Genomic DNA, 22,868 nt, shown 5'->3' with positions numbered 1-22,868 from the left:
GACGGCACTTTACGCTTTACGTACGGTGCGCTAGGAAAACAAGTTTATCCTCTGCATAGTCAACGTATAATTTTCAAAGAAAAATAAAGCGCTGCAGATATAAAAAAAATATATTAGGAAAAGTAACGGCTATATCTTTAAATTTGGAGCCTAGCGATATTCCACTTAAATTAGCGGTTTTTAATCACATTTATAGCGAGCAAAGTAAAGAACAAGACATTAGTAGTAGAAATAATATGTACCTTAAAACGCGCCCCAGCTCTTCACCTATCAGCATTCACCAATTAGCTCGCTATCCTCTAGCCGCTACTTGCTGGATCTCGTGTTCTCTAGCTAAACCCACTGCCTCTTTTGGCTTGTAAAACTAGTCCAAATAAAGTTGTCTTTATTTTATCATATTTAAATAATATCTCATTTTTGTTACTTGCGAGGTTTTACTAAAATGTTACTTCGCTTATAAATGCGACTGTGATCGACGAAGTCTTTTATAAAATAGGTGATCGTGTATGAAATATATTCTATGATTAGATAAGACGAATAAAACAAAAAGTAAAGCACATTTTAGTATTTTTATTTTTGGTAAAATTTACCACAATACAAAATAATCATAGAAATAAATAAAGTAATAAAATGTATAGACAGGTCATAGAAACTATGCATTGTAAAATTGGTGCTTTTAAAGCAATTCAATATAATTTATAATAACATTAGGCAAAATGGCATTGTGTACATTAAAAATAAAAGCATTATTTTTAACACAAAAAATAATATCAAGAGCAGATGTTTATACTTACAATAAACTCAATTGATTCATCACTTGGTGATTTGGTCTTTTAATTAAAAGTATACAGGACTAATAAAATAACATAATTTTAAAGCATATTTTCAAGTTCCGCTCGCCTATCAAACAAGTTTTCCTCTAGAGGCGTTCGAATCGACTCGGCAAGTAAATTACCCATCAAATTCTACCTTCATGTCAATATTTAAAAAAAATACAAGAACCAGGAAGTTGAAATGAAATGTTAATATTATGTTTAATATAAAACTAATTTAAAAAAATAATTGTTAAGTATAATGATTAAAATTACCTGTACTTTTTATTTATTATCATTACTCGATGTAAACTATAATTCCGACTATCTCATATCAAAATGTAAACAAATATCAACCGTTCGATAAGATCGGCCTCGCGCGATGGCTGTGGGTCTTCAAGTGACAGGTTACAACAGATACAGACTAGCTTATAGGGATATGTCCTGGCTTATTAGGCGCTTACAACTTGACAGAGTCACAGCCACCATTAGGATCGTTAAATTACATGACACAGTTCGCAGTCGATAAAAATAGCTACAAAGTACGTATTACAGAGACTATCTATTGGAATTTAATTAAAAGCTTTTCATTTCAATTTGCACACCTGTAAAAAGTATGTAGGGCTCAAAATTGTAAGACCACAATTATGTACTTAAGTAATATTTAATTGTGTCCTTGTATCATATTACTACAGCCCCCGCAGCATGGCACGCGCGTCGCCGTTTTAGCGCGCAAAAAACTATCGCGTTCTCTACGGGGGCAGCTTTGTTTTTTATCGAGTAGGAGCTGTATCTTGTAACATCCCTACTGGTCCGTTTATCCTTAGCTCAACAATCCGTCTATTTTAATGTTAACACCCTACAATACAACACAAATACAACACTATTTATATTTACAATGTACAGGTTGTTAAACAATTGATAAAGGACCTTAGAAAAAATGTGAAATCACTCCCATAAGCTGATTTCTGAAAATGTAATTCCAAAACTAAAACAGTATATTTTTTCAAAACAAAAAAAAACAAAAGTATGTACTGTTTGAATATCAAATTACCTTTTTTTTCTAATAAAGTGTGTTACAGAAGTATAATTTTGTCAGTCTTCTACGATTACACAAATAGGCTCCATGATGTTTAAAAAGAAACAAAAAATCTGACATATCTAACTCTTATTGAGTTTGAAAGGTAAGATTTCTTTAAAATTGGTGCATTTTTGATGGTTCCTCAAAAATCATATACTGGTCACACGATTTAGATTTATTCGTTAAAAAAAAATCCAAATTTGGTGGGTTATATACTTCTATAAGACCCTTTTATTATATAACAGAAAGGCATTGTATCTATTTTGACCTTTAACATTATATTCGTTAATCATATCTCCTTAAAATGTTACCCAAACAAATTGTTATCGTGTACAAATTTTGAAAATTACTAGGCTTACTCTAGAACATTTTCATACTATATTAATCTGCTCCATTGTTTTATACTATAAAATACTTGGGGACAATATTAAGTTAATACTGCTATTGTTAGATGCAGTAACAAAATATATTAGACAATTTACCCTATGGCATTCAGATTGCTTAATGATAAGTGTTTCTATAAATGAACCAACCGCCAATAAGATGTCAATAGGAAAAAAAATCTAAAAACGGTCTTGGCTTTGGAGTATTACTCCAGAAAGTACAAATAGGAGCCCGCAAAAATGAAATACAGATAAAAATAGAGAGAATTTGGTATAGAACTTAAGTCGCTGGCACTCATTTGTAAATGAAATGTTTCTCTTGCAACTGGTTTTAAACTTCCATCTTTATCAATACATTCAAAATGGTTCAAATATAGAAAAGCAAAGATTATATCGCACGACGGTGATAATCCGCCATAATTTTTTTAAAAGCAGGACTGTGGCGGTAATATTAAATCTAACTTATGCTTCCTGTTATTCTGGATACTGATTTAGAGTATAGGAAATAATAAGATTTTATTATCTATACCGGATACGTATTATGTAAGGCTATTGACAACTTATATGGTAATTTCTATATTACTTCTGCATCTAACTAACATTAATGTGTTACTAGTCATTGTGAATTAGTAGCTCGGCCTCTAACTGTGATGATTTTATTGTGATGTGTTACCGATGTCCAGTCCATAAATGCTTAGAGAATTAATATGCTAAAAATATATTACTGCCAATCAAACAAATCATACGACGAAAGATGATTTAAATCCATTTAAAAAGTGTTTGGAAATAAGCTGTGCTGTCATTGTATTAAAGCTAAAAATGTGCATTCTTGTTAAACCGTGCTGTGTAACTGGTAGTCTCCTGAAGGCCCGAGGCCTCGCGCCCATTTCTGCCCCGTTCATTACAACCTTATTATATACAAAATAAATCATAAAATCAAATACAACCTACTACTATGACTACAATAAAACGATTTGTTTCTTAACTTCATTATTATGACAGATAATTCCTCTTATTTACAAATTCACTATACAATACTCATTAAAATTACTAAAAAGTACATTGTACTTGTAACCTTGCTACCCTTCTTTTTGAATATACTAATTTCAATATGATTAGTCAGTATCCTAGATTTCCCTTCGGTATATATGTACACGATCGCCGCTATGTTAGTCGAGACTTAACTGATCACAAGTAAACAATAAGAAAATGAGGAACAAATGTACACTACCTACGCACTAACCATACTCGTACCCGAAACGGGGCTAAACATATCACATCTAAGTGTAAAACACTTGGCAGTTCGCGACCAATCCATCCAAAAACAACGCAACTTTAAAAAAAATATTTACAAAATGTATAAGCTTATCACAAAATAAAGATATTAAGTAAAAACTAAGTCCAAATTATACAATCCAACAATTGTAAACACTGGGCAGATTCAAGAAAGAGATCATAACAAGATTCACGTAAGATTTTATACCGAGGGCCAGGGCCAGTTAACAAGTCATGGTGCTCAGTTATTCATTTTGTAGTGCTATCCTGCTCGTTCACAAATGTTACAAGCGGGATAGCACTACAAAATGGTACAAAAAGCCACTCAGCCGCCGCTCGGTATAGTGTCCAGCGTGTCTGCCGAACAAGTATCATACTTGGTGGGAATTACGCGATATGTGAATTTGACTTATTGTCTTACATTATAATGCATACACTAACAAAGTGCTCGACCCAGTATTACATCCTCGCACAGATTTAAGCGCTAAACATCCGATTCGAAAAATAACATGTGAATAAAATTTGATCTCACACATCATAAATTTGATTTGAGATTTAAGAGCAAACTGTAATTTTTTTTTCTAATTAGGCGAATATTCAATTTTTCTTTTTTGTTCTGGTCTATGGCATATTTTGCGCAACGATGTTGCAAATAGGACATTCCACACCTAAACCGTCACACACTTCCCCACTCTAAATTCTAAAATGTACTTAGAATTCTCAGGAGATCCATCGATTTACATTTCTGTGATAAGTTCCGTTCCTTATTTTATATCCGTTCAAAAATTTTCTATGTTTAAAATACGTCTAAGTCAGTATGTACTTCTAGAATTATGCTATTCAAAACTTGGGCGATTTTGCCCGAGCTTACCGAAGTTTCCGTTATGTCACAAGCACGACGCGAAGGCCGGCACGTATACTATGGAAACCACGTTTGTCAGATTTGAAGACTTAATTGACAGAAAGACTCACGCGTGTTCAGTTCAGGTACTTGCGGCATTTCTTGGCTCCGCAAGTGCAAGGGATCTTGACCTCTTCAAAGGGGAATTTGTAGTCATAAGTTAGTTCTTCCCCGATGCTAATGCGACGCAGCGCGAATATCAGGATATGTTTGTGGCCGTGGATGTCCACAACGCGGGAGTAGCAGTTTGGCTGTAATTAAATAGTGTTATTAAAACTCTGTACTGATATCCTTCAGCATTCTAAACAAATCCATATAACGAAAAGAAAAGATTGTACTTGCAAAACGCGAAAACGCCGTATGGCTATATGATGGAATTGAGATTCAAATAATGACAGGTTGCTAGCCCATCGCCTACAAGAGGAATTCCAATTTTACAAGCCTATCCCTTAGTTGCCTTTTACAACATCCATGGGAAAGAGATGGGTTGGTCCTATTCGTTTTTCTATTGGTGCCTCGGGGGAAAGATAAGATTAATATTTAGGATTGTACCCTAAAGAAAACTTAAGACTCACATCGCACGAGTGGTTGATGAACCTGGCCGCGTTCCCCTTGAGCGTCGCGTCTACCACGAGATTATCGTCGATTCGGAACATATAGCAGCCGCCAACGCCGCGACGTCCGCTCATAGCTTCGTACTTCTTTTCCCGCTGGTCGGCCAACACCGCTCGAATCACTTCGCCGGCGTACTCGATCACCATGTCACCTGGGAAACAAAGATTCATCATCAGCCCTTTGCACATCATCTGAACTAAATTAATACACTGTCTCAAATAGTAGCAAAACAAAGGGTATTGGTTTAACTTTCTCTCTCCGACTCTTACACAAGCTTAATAATCAGATAGACTACCTTCTTCAATGTCTCGCTTGCAGAATAAGCCCCTTCCGTGAATGTGAGATCTGTAGACGCCGACAGACACTTTAGACGTCTCTTTCAGCTGCCTAAATCTCATTGCTGGCGGTAGTGTTGCCAGCCGTCTGCGATAAAAATAATAAGAAAACACGAATTAATTTTTTAAACACAGAAACACTTGTGGTGTCAAATTTACTAGCTAATTAATACTAGTTTCTTTACTATTTCTAGCAACACTAATATGTCTTGTAATTTCAGCATATCCACATTACATAAAAACAAATATAAAAGCTAACAATTTGGTTATAACAAGTCTGCATTAAAAGAAAATTAATCACACATACATCAAAGACCCACCTAGAAATAGAGCTCTCCGATTCCTGACCACCAAAAGGCGGCGGTTCCTCCCTGAACGGCGATGCCATCCAACTGAACATGTCGTGGCTCGGTTTCCTCGCTACAGGCCCGGTGCGAGCACTGCCCCAAGGACTCTCTTTGAAACCTTCACTAAGGTCCAAGTTGTTATCCCAACTGCTTAGCTGGCGACCTTGCCGGATCTTGTATTTGGTGCAGCGACTCGCCTAAAAGAAAGATAATTTTGTAACTAAAATCTTATTCAAATATTTTAATAATTACTATTTTAATTATTATGACATCAAACACAAAGAAAATTATAATGCAAACAAAAGTAAACTTACCCCAGGCAACTGTTCAATAAGATAGCGTAAAGCATTATTGTTTAGTCCCAGAAGATGTGCGCCCGAAAGACTCGACGGTAAATTGTAATTGATCAATGACAACCCTGATTGCTTCCTTGCGTTTTGAACAGCTTCCACCACCTTCGCCCAAAGATCTGTTAGTGAAGGCGAACTGTAGCTAAATCCGTCTTCAGATGTTACTTCGTATATTAATTTAGGGCCATCGTCTTTGGGTGGATCTGGAACCTGCTTCGGTGGAGATGCCTTGTTCTCTTGACCTTTCTTTGACTGCTTTTTAGTCACAGCAGTTTCGGACTCACTCTTCTTATCACTGAATGGTCGTTTTATTATCTTTGTCGGCGCACTAGGCATCTTAGACGCCAGTGTTTTATTGATATCTTTTTCCGTTAATACTTTGGGCGGTTCAACTTCAATTTCGGCATCTAAATTTGGCAAAGATGTCATTTTAGGCTGTACAGGTTCACTAGCTCTAGATTCTACAGCAATTGACGCAGTGCTAGTATTAGCTTGATGTATTTCAGCTGATAGTTGCATAGCACGAGCCGCATCTCTCTCTTCTTTCTCCCTTTTAACCCTTTCCAATTCCATCATTCTTTTAGATTCTTCAATAGCCTTTTCAAGGTCGCTATCGATGGTTTCGTCTTTGATGTTGAGATCTGGCATATCGTGGCTGACGGGCCTCTGTTTCGGTACAGCTGGAGTTTTACTGGTGACAGTAGCACTCTTAGTTGATTTGCTCTGGCCGTCTCTATGTAAAGGCAATACTCTGTTCATTGGCCTCATCGACATTGGATTTACCACATTAGTAGGTATTCCTGATTGCTGCGTCGGTGGTGCTTTTGGCAGCGTAATACTAGAACTGTTTTGAGTTGGTAAATTAATAGTATTGTTTTGAACCGGTATGCAAATCATATTCCCTGAATTATTTTGGTTTTGGAGTAAATTAGTGTTGGGTTGAAGTGGAAAGTTGATATCTGTTCCAGCCTTCGACGCTATCTTCGGATCAACTAAATTATTCTGAACAGTTATGTTTACAGTGTTATTACTAGAGTTTACGTTGATGTTCATAGGCGCACTGTTAGGTATAGCTTGAAAGGGTACATTGATCATCGTGCTATTGTTTTCACTTTTTTGTTGGAATGTCAAGGGATCTGAACTGATGCCAGATACATTGCTGTTATTGTTGTTCGTCATAACTCTTATATTGTGCTGTTGTTGCACGTGCTGATTCAAATTATTGTCCATATTTGCGTTATTCATCCTGTTTCTCTCAGGCAAGTTGATCACCCTGTTGTTCTGGGCATTCATTTGCATGTAACCAATTTGATTATTAACAGATATGTTATTATTAGCTTGTTTCTCATTTCCTAAGTTTACTTTTGCACAATCATTGTTTGGTATATTAGGCATTGGCATGTTTGTATTAGTTGCTGATCCCATCATAGTCTTTCCTCTCAAAGGTTCTTGTGTAAATTTAGGAGGATCGTTGACAGGGATGTTATTTCTGTTTATTTGATTATCCAAATTCGTCATTGTAGCTTGTGGAGTGTTATTGGGTGCCATACTACAACTGCTCATATTCATTTGCGTATTATTGACTTGACCAGTCAATAATTGATTCTGATTAGAGTTTGTGTGTGCCTGGGGATTATTCATCATAAGGTGATTAGAATTGCCAGGCATGATATTGTTTACGCTATGATCGGCTGCGTTATTGCAACTCATTAGCATATCATGGCTCGCCAGATTGCTTTGATTGTTCTGCCCGTACATGGAGTTATTATTGACGGAATTGATCATCATGTTGGAGCTACTATTAACATTCATATTATGCATGATATTGCTTGCGCCCATATTCATATTGGAATTAGCGTTCATATTTGAGCACATATCAAAGTTTTGACTATTAGGAAACGGAGTGCTTGAGCAACTGCCGCTGCACGAATTTTGAATTTCATTTTTAATGTCTGGGATGTTAGGGACATGCATTAAAGAGTTATTCATTGATTGATGGCCGTTGTTCGTTATCTGCATCGAACTGTTGATATTGCTATGCATCCCAATATTGCTCATAGAATTCATGTTAGGCATTTGATGTTGCATCATTGATGCATGATCCATTGTACTTCTATTGTTCTGAATTTGGTTCAAGTTGCTGAGATTCTGCATTGAAAGCGAGTTATTATCGTGTCTGTTGTGCATATTTGACATGCCATTCGAGTTGTCTATTTGGCTGTTCATATTCATATTGGTATTTCCAGACATATGGTGCATGTGCATGCTGTTATCCATTTGCCTGTTATGCATTTGATTAGGAACATGTTGATGCATTCCCATCAAGTTGGAATCCATATGCGATCGGCTATTTTGCATTTGCATAACATTCGGCATTTGATGTTGGTGATGATGACTAATGTTATCCAGCTGTCTGTTTTGAGAAAGCGACATTTGCTGGTTTACAAGCATGTTATTATCGATCTGTGAACGACCACTATTGTTCATATGGTGATTCATTGGCTGCATTGAATGCAATTGGTTGTTGTGCATGTTATCTATCGACCTATTTGAATGCATCTGGTGACCCATATTGTTCATACTGTGAGACTGCATGTTCTCCATTATCATTCGATTGTTCTGCATATTATTCATATTGGACATGGACTGTTGCATATGCATGTGATTCAAATCATTGAGTTCGTTTCTATTCATGCTATGATTGTTAAGTCCATGCATATTCATTGACTGATTCATAAGATTGGCATTGTCGGGCGTGCTTCTGTTTGATAACATGTTCGACTGACCTCCGTGTACATTGTCGGGAAAAGATCGATTAGATGATGGTTGATTCATTTGTTGCATTTGATTGTTACTTTCACCTTGTCGGCTATGTTGGTTATGTTGGATTTGTCCATTCATTATATGAATTTGATTGGGAGTTGCATGTTGGTTATTATCGTGCGCTATAATTTGCATACTCCCATGAGTCATGCTTGAAGAGTTCATTGAATTTGATATGTCATGCTGAGAGGTATTTTGCTGACTGTTGTCACTTGATACAGTAATGTTGACTCTATTGTTTGTACTTTCTTGGCAGGACATATTCATATTCTGCATCGAATTGTTACCAGAATTCATTATTTGGACTTGACTGTGGGATGTATTTGATATAGAGCACATTTGATTTTGATTATTACCAACAGGCATAGAGTTCTGATTGTTTTGCATTGGTGGTCGCATTACATTATGCGGTATAATACTGATAGATGGTGTGCTATTCATATTGCTAGCTACTTGGCAGCTGTTAAGTTTATGAATATTCATTTGGTTGTTTATGTTATCGTTATGTTTGTTATCATTGTTACCCATATTTTGAAAAGTTTTATCATTTTGGGCGTGCTGCTGTGAATGCGACGCCATAATTTCTTGCGAGAAATTTAAATGTCCACCTTCAGCTTTCGACAGAGCGTTAATTTTGCTCAATTTCAATGTAGTGTCAGCATCAAAGTTGCTACTCATGACTGAAGAAGGAGGATATATGTTTCCAGCTGTTATTTGTATAACATTATTGCTTGTAGAGTGGGATGACGAATGTTGACTGACATTCAAATTAGACTCAAATTGATGGGCATGCAAATTGACTCCTGACATGCCATTATTTGTCAAAGACATCAAACAATTCTGATTAACTTTTTCCACATCATTGTGGTGTGGTCTTCCTGGGACATTGCTCTGAATATTTATAGAGCAACTATTACTCGTCTTCACCGTCATATTATGCATATCAATTTTATCTGTGTTAACATTGCTTGGTGTGTTTATTTGCCTCCATGGTGTCGGAGATTTTAAACTCTGTGTAACACTTATAGTTGGCATGCTAGAAGAATTTGAACTTTCGTGCAGATTTCCACTTATTTCAATAACATGCGAGTTCTCAATCTTCATGTTATTTTTGTTGGCAGAAGGTGCTATTGAACTTGACACTATCGGTTGCGATAGAGGTATGGATTGCAAGGAGAAGGATGGAACAGAATTAGGCACAGATTGCGAAATAGCCATAACTGGCTGTCCGATCGATGCTACGAGAGTCACGTTTGGCGACATCGTTACATTGCTTGGCTTGGCAATACTTCTTTGTATATTTTGGGGAGTACTCGACAGCGTCATGCCATGTATTTGTGAGGTAATAGGGTTAATATTCTGCCTCGCAGTAATAATATTGCCTTGTGAACCTATAGGCATTGGCGATGGGCTCATCTGGATAACTTTTGGAGTCTGACGATTATTTGACGATTTGTCCGGCAATGGTTGCAATGTCAGATTCGGTACTGTTGTTTTTATATTTTTCAGTGTTGGCGGTGACGACTGGACAGACTGAGCAGCTACATTTGGCGTAGACGTTACTTGCGCCACTCCATCTCCAACATTATTAACGACTACATAACCTGATGGTACCTCTACTATCGGTTCAATTTTACTGGCTTGGAAAACTTGAGTTGTCGTAGCTGAAAAACTACTATTTTGGGCAAGTACTCCTTGCATAGCAGTTGACACAAACTGTTGAGATGACATGACAGTATTCTGTACTATTGTTTCCAATCCATAGTAGACCGGTTGTGTAGTCGTCAAATACATACAACCAGACGGATCTGTGACCATTTCTAAAGTTGGTGTGGACCCAAGTATGACTTGGTCGTTACAAAACTGGGGTAGTAATGTTCCTTGCGGTAGAATTGTAGCTCCGGGAGCCGATGATATCAAAGCATTGCCTTGAGATGGCAATGCATTAGGAATTATCGTTGTTTGTCCATTACCGATTCCACTTTGAGGGACGACTGTGGCGCCCGCCGTTTGTAACGTATTATTCGGCAATAACGTCGCAGTTTGAGATGAAATATTCCCAGGGGTCAATCCCTGTATTGTTCCTTGAGGTATTAATGTCGCGCCATTTTGCGTATGGATCGCTTGGGGAAGAATAGTGGGTCCATTTGGTCCTTGTGATATAATTCCTTGAGTCTGAATTGCGCCTTGTGGTAAAATTGTTGCGCCTTGTTGTAGGGTTTGGGGCAATATCCCAACATTTCCTTGAGGGAGTAACACTGGGATTCCACCACTGGGAACTGCAACCAACCCTCCTGACTCCGTTTGTTGAATTTGGAATGTTTGCGGCATGAGACCGCCTTGTGAAATGAATTGGGTTGGCCCAGTCTTGAAGTCGCCTTGAGGCGCTATCGTGGCGATATACTGCATATTTTGGTTTTGCTGCTGAGATAGTGCCTCAACATAGGCAGACATGATGTTTTGGTTGGCTACAGGTTGTACTATGATAGACGGTTGTCCAGTTTGATTATTCGTTTGTAGCTGTATAACAGTATTGCCAGGTCCTAATGGCGATTGATTGATTGTAGTAAACGTTTTTTCTAATTTAGTATGTCTTTTCATTGTAGTGGGCTTAGGTATTGGCCGACCTCTGCCTCTGTTAGCAGCTTGGAATATTGGTTTGGGCTGAACTGGTTGAGGTTGTTTCTTAGGCGATTTTTGATTCCCCGGTAATAGAATCTGTTGCTTTTGAGTACTTGGCGAGGCCAGTCTCTGCGCTGACATTGCAGGAACAACTATAGTAGGGTTTCCTTGTATTTGTGGTCGAATCATGGGTTGAATATTTTGAATAATCGAAGCATTTGGCATTCCTTGAAGAGAATTTACTGGGAGTGCGATTGAAGTAGCACTAGCCATATTTGGGAAATTTGTGACTTGGTTTTTGCCTTGCATTAGTGGTGTTATATTCCCTTGATTTGATGGTATTGTGAGGACTTGGTTGGAGTTTGAAGAAATAACTTGAATGCCTCCTGTCCCTGATAGCAACTGTGCCATATCGCTTCCTTGTATTTGTTGTAAGTTATTGCCATTACCTGGTTTTACACATATGTTGTACGGTAAAATACCAGGCTGGGTTATTATTTGGGGCGTCATGATTTTCTGCCCACCGGCCGAGCTTGTTTTAGGTGGTAATAACATTTGTGGCGTAACAACGATTTGCGGAGATGATAACACTTGTTGATTAGCAGACGCTTGCACGTTCGTGGTTTTGCTCTGATCAAAGATAACCGTGCCAGATTTCATTTGTTCTGTAATAGTCATCGTCATTTCATTCGACGGCCCTGGAGATGGGGTCTCGACGATAGTACCGTTAATAGTGATCTGTCTGGTATTAATTGATGTTCTTCTAGCAGAAATGCTCTGTGCTTTCACGGTGTTTTCGCTGCCACTGACGACTCCTGCATGTATGATCATTGGTTGAGCAAAAGCTCCTTGGAATGCATTCTGCAATGTCGTCAATGTTCTATTTTCTGGCGACTTCGGATTTTCACTTTCGCTCTCACTTGTGGACATCATATCGCAAGTCGGTACATGCCTATCATATGACTCCTTATTTCTGTAAGTACACTGGCATCTATCACATCTTACTAAGTGTTCCAACTGTCCAGAAGCCCCAGAAACGTCATCCAAAGGCCTCATAACGAGTTCAGGCTGTCCACTTATGGAATTGCCAGCGATAGTTACAGTGTAAGTACTCTCAGACCCACTGGCTCGATACATAAACTGATTTGCTTGATTTCTTTGAGCGTTGTCACTAGGATGGTTATCTTCAGCGCCATCTAGTTGTTGAATTGGCGAAAAGTCTTCTTCATTATTCCGCGGACTGTTTGGGCGGGAACTACACGTACTTTCCGATCCTGACCAATCAGCGGCACCATCCAGTTGGGAAATGGGGCTACACTGAATCTTAGTGTAGAAATCAATAACATCTGTATAATAACCCTCTGTCTTATCTGGTTTTTCATTAGTACTTTCGTCTTTCTTAGGAGAAGCAGGGCGGAAATTAAGCCCTGAGGTATGTGGACTTTCATCACATAGAGATGTATTATTACTATCCTCAGTTTTTAATTTCTTTTCCATATTACCCTCTGCATCCTTGTTTGCATCTAATGCAGTTTCTAATAACATAGCTCTTTGAACTGGACTTAGTTTTCCAGTTACTGTTGAGGTTTTACCCATTTTGCATCTCTTTATGGTAGATGAAAGAAAACTAGTATCAAATTTATTGTTCAGATTAAGACTGCTAGATCTTTGTTGGCCACGTCCTGTTGTCAAAGTCTTAAAGTTATGATTCTGTCGCCCTGATTCCAGTCTGGCATTTAAAAGTTCGTCAATATCATTACTCTTATCATCAGATTGGATTTGACAGTAGAATTCGTTCTTCAAATCTTGGAATATATCTTGCATTGATATGCCATCTAATAAGTCATGGTTCAGATCTTCAAAGATGGCGTCTTTTACTTCAGGTGGGAATAAATCCGCAGTGTTTTGAGGTTCTTCTTCGTCTTGCTGTTCTTGTTTGCAAATATTATCGAGAAGATATTCAACTACTTGTTTCACGGCCAGATCTTCAAGCGTAACATTGTTCCCAAATTTAATCGGCGATTTATCGCTTTTCAACATCATAACAGTCTTGCTGGACCCAGTTTCTAGGCTTTTATGCCAAGCACCAATTTCAGCTATCACTCTATCGACAACTTGAACTTCCATTGAGTGATCAACAGTTATATTTACTCCAAAGTCGAAACCTGGCAATGGTTCAGCTAATAAAAGTTTTGTTTTAATAGTATATCTGACTATTTTAGAAGGCTTCTTGCTCGACCAAAATAGGCGAGTACATGAAAAGTCAACTGGCATTAGGAACTCTTCAAAATCTGAGACTGAGGGTACTATCTTTCCCAGGGAATTGACTGTCAAAGATCCAAGTAGGAATTGCACTTTGTTAATTTCACTATAACGCTTCTTCTTCTTGTCTAGCTCGACATAAACTGGTCGTGTAAGCTCAAAGTCGGCGTCTTTTTGTAAACTCTTTTTTGGGACATCTTTCCCGTGGGCTGGGCAGAATACCCTTTTATCGTCCATAAATGCGCAATTATCTTTTCTGGCGCATGTGTAGTGATATGTTTCACTGCAGTTTTTGGCGCAACAGCCTACACTAGCGCCTTTCACTTCACACGCAGCGCACTTGATCATTTTACCACGAGATATAGCCGAGTGCACATTCTGTAAGGAACCATCAATTTCTTCAAACACTTCAGCCGACCAAAGAGCGCAATTCGCGTGAATCCAATCATTCTGCCCACAATATAAAAGTCGCCCTTCCAAAGACGGCAATCCATCACCAGACACTTTGCATAGGACACAAATCCTTGAATCTTCTATTGAATAAAAATCAAGTAATTCCTCTTCCAAATTATCTTCAACTTCCAATTTTGGCACAATTTGATCTAATGGTTTCTCAATAGCAGACTTATCATCTTTGTTATCAGTTATATCATGATCTTTCAGAGATTCTGTGTCATCTTGTTCACCTTCAACCTCCAAGTTTGGTTGCAAACAGTTATTTTCACAGTCAAACCAGGGGAATGTCTCTGTGAATAGTTCCTTATATATCGCTTTGAGGTCAATACTTGCTGTTCTTTCAATCACATCCTTCATCTCGTGATTGAAGTCTTTCAGAGATACATACTCGTCATTATTAACTCTTTTTTTGATGTCTAACAAAGATGGTGATACAATTCGATTCACATTATCAGTTTCCATGTTTGCCCTAACAAGGGCTGGACTCAGGTCTTGTTCGCTTCGAGTTTCTGAGAATGGTTTCATTGGTTCATCATCATCAGATATGGCCTCATACTTATCGTCGTGGACAGTCGTCGGCAACATAGTTGTCGCTTTCTCAGTTTTTTGTGGCGTGAAATTTTCATGCACTTCCACACAAGGAGCGTCGAACTCTGTCTTAGTGCCGTACAATCCTGTTGAGAAGCAAATCTCTTTGTTCTGCATCAAGGGCTCTTGGAGATTGACTACCTTATGCAAAGGATGCGGAACATCTTTGTCTATAGCTTCATTTAGCAATGATGAGCAGTGCCATATCTGAGAATTAGCATCATCAGGCTTATTGTTTCGTCTTCCCCTAGCAGTGTTTCGGTATACTTTTGTCTCTGTCGTATTCTTCATGGAATCATCAGCGCCATCGAAATGAAGCTTCCTTATCGCTTGCGGCGACATGAGTCGATACGGTTTGTTAGGGACGGGAGTATTTTTATGTGGGGTTAATTTGAGTAGCGCGCAGGCATTTTTGTTTTTCGCGAGGAGTTTAAGTAGATGTAGGAGTCTTCCTTTGAGGTGGTCTGTGAGCATTCTTCTCCAAGGTGGGTCGGTGGGCATGCATTTGCAGCATATATATTCGATAGACGGCGGGAGGGCCGACAGCAGTTGATAGCCCTCGCCGGAGAGCCCTTCACAGCTGGCGTGCACCCATCTTCTGCACGACCCGCACTCCATCATCTAGAATAGAAAATAAGTAGGTATTTATTACTATCTGTTTATTATAAAGTCTCTAAATCCCAATAGCCTTTGCATTACGAAATCCGAAATCAGATCAAAATTGAAAATAATCATTGTACATACATACAAGTACATATTATTATCACGTCTATATCTCTTGTGGGGTATACAAAGCTGACAGTCTTAAAAAGACTGAAAAGCCACATTCAGGTCTCAATGATGGAATTGAGATTTAAATAGCGACAGTGCAAGCCTAGCCCGTCCCCTAAAAAAATAATCCCAAGCCCCGGTATAGATTTAATTGGCAAAATTATCCTCTTCATATGTGATAGTTACCTTGCTATCAAAATCGTTGTCCCTGTAGCAGGCCTGGCACAGTGGACAGTAATTACCCTTCTGTCTCAGCTTGAAGCAAGGCCCGCAGAATGGTAGGCTCCCCACAAACTTGCTGACTCGTCGGCTGTCGCAGCTTTTGCATTTCAGACATTCGCTGCAAATCTGAAAACAGAGGGAGATATTATTATAATTTTTCATTACGTGGAATTGGAATTATTTAGTAATATTTTTAATACTTTTTACATGTCAATTAAACTTTTGTGGAGTGATCAGATTTACTGAGAGTAACTCACTACGGTAATCTTATAAAAGGCACTAAGCATTGAATCTTTCACCATTCAGCCACTTACACATTTCGCGTCAATAAACACATAAAAAGCGTTTTTATTTTGTACCGGTTAGACAGAGAAGTCTCGAAAAGATTCGAAGGCGTTCAGCTTGATTGATGATGGACCTGAGTTGCAAATAAGTGACAGTAATAATACGTAGTGCAGTAAGCTCCTTGCCTAAAAGATGACATTGAAATGTTTCTTTTAATTAAACACACACACAACACGAAAATCTATATATCGGATTGTCCCTAAATAGGACGGAGAAGTTATTTTTCTTTGTGTTGCGTTTATTGACATAAAAGATGAGGATATGTTAGAGTGGGACCTCCATTCACTGTATATAGAAGTACCTGCGTATAGTCGCTACGATGATCCTGCGGCGCGGCGGGCAGACAGCCGGCGTGGTAATGTCGGCCGCAACTCCTGCAGCTGCGGCGGGCGGCCGGTCTCTCGCACGCCGCGCACACCACGCACCGGCCGCAAGTCCAGCCCGCCCCGCCGCCGGCCTCTTCCGCACACCAAGAGTGGTACCACTCGCAGCAACTCCAACAGGCGATCATCTATGTGAGATAGGCGAATTCAAAAATGTTTTTAAGGTTTTTGCTGTCGTACCTACATCAATTTGTGAAATGTATTATTATTTTAAAATATTATATTAAAAGAGTGATTGTTTGATGTGATGTTTTTTTTAATGACCATCTGTCATGAACAACTAGTTGTGACACCCGAATAAATATGTGTTCCTAACGGCACAACTACTTGTAAATATCTGGCACACAAATAGAAAACAAAAACATAACAAAAAAGGACTATCCCTATGTGACTTTCCCTAGTGAAAAGTATCAGAAGTGCAGCACTGTAATATAACAACTAGCATACATTTGCCGCCAATGGGCTCGCTCACTCCCATGGGTATAACCAGAACAAATACATATTTAAATCTGTTTCAAAAAGAATAGAACCTTTTCTTTCCCGGCACTTCCGCATAGGAAACACAGCCTGGCAACAGTGAAAGAAGCAGTCCCAATCAAACCAAAACCAGAACTGCACACTTCATCTGGATCGTAACTTTCCCAGAAGTCAACACAAATCAACTCCGATCTGTTTTGTCCACATTTTTGGGATCTTCCTCGTACCTGTACACAAATAATTAAACTTAGAATCTATGAAAAATATAATGATTATGTATTAATAATATATGAGAGAGGTTTCAATTTCTAAAATATCATTTAAGTGTTAAAACACGATAAACCAAGAAAGTAAAGAAAAGAAATCTCACATTGGTAACATTTGATAGAGGTTTCACAACAGTCTTCTTAGGCACAAGGTCCATAACAGTTTCATCCTCACTAGACTCTATTTTTTGTGCCTTAATCGGTATCTCCACCTTTCTCTTTTTAGTTTCTGCTGTGATTTCAACTTCTATATCTTTATCAGTTTCTGGTGTCTCCAAGGTAACCAATGGTACCTTGTTTTCGGTGTCTGGTTCAGATTCACAACTTGACAAGTCTGGTGTTGCTGAATCTTTATCAATTGACATCTGATCATCATCTGTGACTTTTTCCTTATCTTTCTCTTCTTGCGTCGGGAATGTTGCTATAGGCTGGCCCAACACTATTGAAGCACTTCGACAAACATGTTTAACTCTAGGTCCTTTGAGTTCTACCTTCTGCCGTTTGGGATCTTCAGTTTGTTTGGATTCACTCTTATCTTTCTTTCTTACTTTGGTCCTTGATATGCGACGTTTCCTGTTTGCGCTTAACTCTTTGCTAAGTACTTCCTCAGAAGATGTGTCTTTCTGAAGCTTCTCCTGAAAGAATACGACATTAATCAATGTTATTTTATAAAAAACAACTTAGATTGAATATACAAGTTTGTTTTCATTAAATAAATTTACCTCAACCCTTTCAACCTCTTCAGAAGACTTTTTGGATGATTTTAAACTTGTAAAGAGTTTCTCATTTTCTGTACTAGGCAATGCAAACACTGGTACTGTAGAATTGTTGGAGCCAATCCTCAATGGGTTCACTTGTGTTAAAGGCCCAACTGGCTTCACTCCAGACCTCATGAAAGGCGGCAACATTGCTGTCAAACCGGCTTTTATACTGGGTGGCACTTGGAATGCCTTCAGACACATTTTCAACCAACAGGCTGGACAACGGGCTTGGTTGGTACACCTTAGCAGCTTCCATTGCTGGGATCTAACTATGGGTGGTACATGGCAATTTCCTGAAGAAAGAAAAATGGATGTGTTCCTTTATTCAATACATGTGATGCAATGTAAAACAAAAAGTGAACTTCTAAATAATACAAACCTTCACCCTGCAAGCACTGCATAACAAATGGTCCAGTTCGTTGGGACATCTTTTCTTTCTTCAACATCTTTGAAATGAACTTTCGACAAGACTCACAGGAGTATATCCCAAACTTCCTGGCTTGTTTCACAAACCTGTAGAAACGAACTGCACCACATACTCCACATGTGACAGTTGTTGGTGGGTTGGGAGCTAAAAAATTATTGACATGACATTTATAATAGTTGACAACACATGATCATTTACAATAACATTAAACATTACAAAATATTATGATGATGTGATACAGTACTTTTAAAGTATTCCTTAAAAATATTGTATTGGAAATTCTTATTCTTTTGAAATTACTTAAAATAATTTGGATCTCTTAGTAGAAAGGGATATTTTAAAAATTTAATGTTACTTACATGAACATGTCGTTGTTGTAGAGAAGGGCCCATCAAGACCAGAAGTTGATTGAGCAGGAGGGTTCAGTTGTAGCCGGGCTTCCCTGATTATCACCTTCCCTCTAAGCAACTGAGAAGCAGAAGTCTTTTCTTTCTCAGGACTGGGTGGCGCTGGCCTCTCTTCTTCATCCCCACTCCCACCAGGACTATCACTTTCCCAACTTTCTTCAGATTCTGAACCACTACTAGTACTACTTGAACTACTGGCATCTGATATGTCCATCAATTTCCTCATTGCATGCCCTGTTCTTTCCTCCTTATCTGATGTTTTTAACTTTTCCAGACCTTCCAGGTTTGAATTCTCGTCCTGAGAATATTCAGGTTCTTTTTCATAGGAGAACAGATCATGCATTGATTTTCTGGGGCCAGTGCTAAGACCAGAGAAAGAATTTGTAGTTTTATCTTTGAAGAGGTTGGATGATTTTAGAGACTGTTGTTTTGTTTTATCTTGGTCATCTTCTGGTGTATCATCATCATCATGTAAGTTATTGAAAACTAACCTCTTTAATTTTGGTTTCTTCAGAACTTTCCCTGATGATATGCTGCTTGCGATAGTTGCTTGTTCTTCTCCATCAATAAATCTTTTATTAGGCTTTATCACCCTTGAGGAGTGACTGCTCCTAGCTGGTAAGACAAACTTTGAAGATCCACTTTCCTTATCTACTGGTGATGTGTTCCTGGGTGGTGGTGACATGCAGCGGCTTTCAGTAAATTGTGAAAATTTGTTCATTGGTTTAGATAATGGATGCAAATTCTTTCTAAGATATCCTTCCTGATGATCTAAAGAGGACTTTGAACTCAAGTCTGTCAACTTAGCAGGTTTGAGAATGCTGGAGTATTCCATTGGTTTTAAAGCAGATTTCTTTTTAATGATTGGAACAAGGGGTGCATGATGTTTTGGTATTTTCTTCAGTGGGAGATAGATATCATCACAGCTTTCGACAGTGCCAAAAGTGACTGTTTTCTTCACTGGTTTTGGTTTATCTCCCTTTGTTGGCTCCATTTTATTTTGTGATCTTGTGCGCACTGGTGATTTAGAGAGTTCTTGGTCTTCACTGTCCTTTGTTAACGAAGGTATAGGATTCTCAATCACTTTATTGTTACTAGTGTCATTTATCTCACTCTCATTATTGTTTTCTTTCTTTTCTTCCTCCTAAAAGCATAATGATTAAATGATAACCAATATTTAACTGTTTTATAACACAAAATATTATATCTGGATGTCTTTAATAAGACCTATGCATATTAAGAAACTGTAAAATTTGTTATAGAAATAATATAATATATTCCCATAGTCAGGCAGGCAGGTAATTATAAAAATATCAAATGCAAAATCTTTATGGGTACTGGTATAGGTTAATTGATGAAAGCATATATTATTCGGTTCCTCATAACCCAGTGATATTATTTGCAGTTTTATCTAAATGTGAAAGCTAAGAAAAACGACAATCATAATATGAATAACACTGTATCCTAAAAGGGTGTCTTAGTGCAAACTACTGTTTTAATAAATTGCAGTTTACATGAAGTTGATTTTGTATTAATATAAAAATAAAAACAAATATAATATTACTTTTAATTTTTTTTTATTTCAATATTATTATAACTTAATATATTATTATAATCATTTCACTGAACTTTACCCATTTACTAATTATATTCCTAGTTAGATAGTAATGAATAGCTTTCTAATAACTATGTTATGGTGTATAATTATATCACTAGGAACATAACTACAGACAAGTAAAAATCACTTATGTTGCAAATTTAAGGAAAGGTGAAAAAAAAATATTTAAATTTAAAGAAATGGCTGGACTTTAACAACTTCCAGGATTTTATGAGTTAGAATTAGTATATGATTAAGGGATTAGCTCATAAAGTAAGGATTCTTCTTTTGGGCGACAGGCCTGTCATTATATGAATATTAATTTTATCATTAAGTCCAACATTAGCTGTTGGGCTTAATAATAGAAGAAGGAGAATATGGCCTATCAGTTCTTTTCAAGACTGTGGACTCTGTCTGCCCCGCAAGAGAAATAGATGTGATTCCATGTATGTATGTATGTAGAGTTAGATGTAAATAATTTAAATGTGAATCCAATATGTGGTGGTAAAAACATTGACTAATAAAAGTTCAGATATAGTAGAAAGTCAAATTACGAAAAAGAAAAATATTTTTGCTTCCATTTTTTTGTTAGCTTTATTGGTCTAAACCAATGGTGCTCTGAGTCTTGATCTAGAATATAAAAAGTTAAAGCCTAACAAAAGACACCACGGCTAACGGCCAGACACCGTAAATGTTGACCGAACAAGCAATCAACAAATCCCTGACTTTGACTTTAGCCAGTCGCCTAGCAACCCTACAGACATCAAGTAATAATACCTATGTCAAATCATTTCTCAGAATAACATCATCTGAGCGTATTCCCAAACACATCCTGAATTGTGTTGCTTAAAAGCCCGGAACTAATAATTATTAGGCACTAGTCAAAATAGGGCAAAAACTGAAACAACTTAAGACTACCTAATAAAGCCAACTAAACTCAAGGTTAGGTTAACTTTTTATGTTATCATCCAGGCTAATTTAGATATTATATGGGTAAAAAACAGACTCATTCACAAGAACAATGGAGTGTAGAGTTGTCAATATATTTAAAGGTTATGTGGTCTGTTCCTAGGCATATGTATTGGTAAACAAAACTAAAACTGTTCGATCGAAAGAGATCCATCATAATAAGCATTGACGAGGCTTTATATATATAAATATATATTTTTATGAAATAAATGATAGGAAATTAATTTTGTGAAATGTCAAACTCAAAGTAGGTACGTAGGTACATGTAAAATGTACTTGACGCAATGGAATTGACGTTCCGTCCGATGTTTTACACTCTCATAGTTATTACGTAAAACAACAGTTCCGTATCAAAGTTGTTTATTGTGAAATAAACAAAGCAAAATAATGATAATACTGGAAACATTCTTTACCTCTTTCTCCCCAACAAAATCAGTGGCCGTCGAGCCACGGGCGGGCGGCTGATTCTCTGGAGCAGTTTCATGATAAACAGCGCCCGATAAAACACTAATACGCTTTCTGTTATGGAATTTGAGCGGTTTGCCTGGGAATCTGGACCTTCCCATTTTGATTTACAGGTAAACGAAGGACAATCAGTGCGTTCCCAGCGATTGCAAGGAAACTGGCGCGCATGCTCCGGCCCGCGCGCTCCGCATCGCCATTTCACTCATTTATGCAATGTATACAACTGAATTACGACGCAATTTTTATCGCTTACACACCCGAACACAAACATTTACAACACCCTTCACATTATTCACAAAAACGATCACTTTACACTGTTTTTGCAAAATACGATATCATCCATCATTATAATGGTTGTCTAGTTGTTATCGCCGCCGTAACACATTCATTCAACGAAGCGCGTCGTCCTGCCGTATTGGAACAAAAGAGAATGTAGAAATGTATACGACTCTATCAAACGACGCGTCGATTCCGCGTTTTGTTCCATTAGATTCTGTACCACAAACAAACCGAATTAATGTAATTGAATCGCCCGTAATTTGACAAAGATGGCTGTACGTACACCGCGCTTTAACAATAGCGAACACGAATGATTAACGAGACGAGCGAGGCGCGAGGCCGCGGTGTGAACGACACCTGGCTCTCAGAGGCCAGTTATGGATTTTGAACCAATCGCAACGTTAATACGGACCGGTATGAAAACAAACATGTCGCTCGCTACTATTACTTCGCATTCTCTTTATTTAAATATATAGATACCTACCATCGTTTAGCTGTCTTTTCGTCCTTGTGTCAATAAAAACGGTGCGCTTATCTAAGAATATCGCAGTAAATCTGCGCAAATGATATCGGTAAGATAGAATGGCATTAATGTTATGGTTATGATTTAATTATGTCGTTCTTCATACATTCAGTTTGTCTGACTAAA

At 37.8% G+C, this 22,868-nt stretch overlaps 1 protein-coding gene across 1 annotated transcript; it reads right to left on the bottom strand.

Annotated features, from left to right (window-relative positions):
• Positions 1-550: 550 nt before the first annotated feature.
• On the bottom strand, positions 551-22,618 carry LOC106131567 (histone-lysine N-methyltransferase trithorax). The gene is made up of 13 exons (XM_013330692.2): positions 21,889-22,618; positions 18,862-20,053; positions 18,455-18,646; positions 18,037-18,368; positions 17,419-17,949; positions 17,102-17,275; positions 16,490-16,699; positions 15,808-15,969; positions 6,064-15,471; positions 5,723-5,946; positions 5,363-5,490; positions 5,028-5,218; positions 551-4,703 (listed from the first exon to the last, which is right to left on the bottom strand). The coding sequence occupies exons 1-13, from the start codon at positions 22,039-22,041 to the stop codon at positions 4,530-4,532; spliced, it is 13,071 nt and encodes a 4,356-aa protein (XP_013186146.2). The 5' UTR covers positions 22,042-22,618; the 3' UTR covers positions 551-4,529.
• Between the last annotated feature and the right edge of the window lie 250 nt (positions 22,619-22,868).

This window comes from Amyelois transitella, chromosome 20, assembly GCF_032362555.1.
Source record: "Amyelois transitella isolate CPQ chromosome 20, ilAmyTran1.1, whole genome shotgun sequence".
Lineage (NCBI taxonomy): Eukaryota > Metazoa > Arthropoda > Insecta > Lepidoptera > Pyralidae > Amyelois > Amyelois transitella.
The sequence above is the reverse complement of the archived record's forward strand: the minus strand, read 5'-3'. Positions and strand labels throughout refer to the sequence as shown.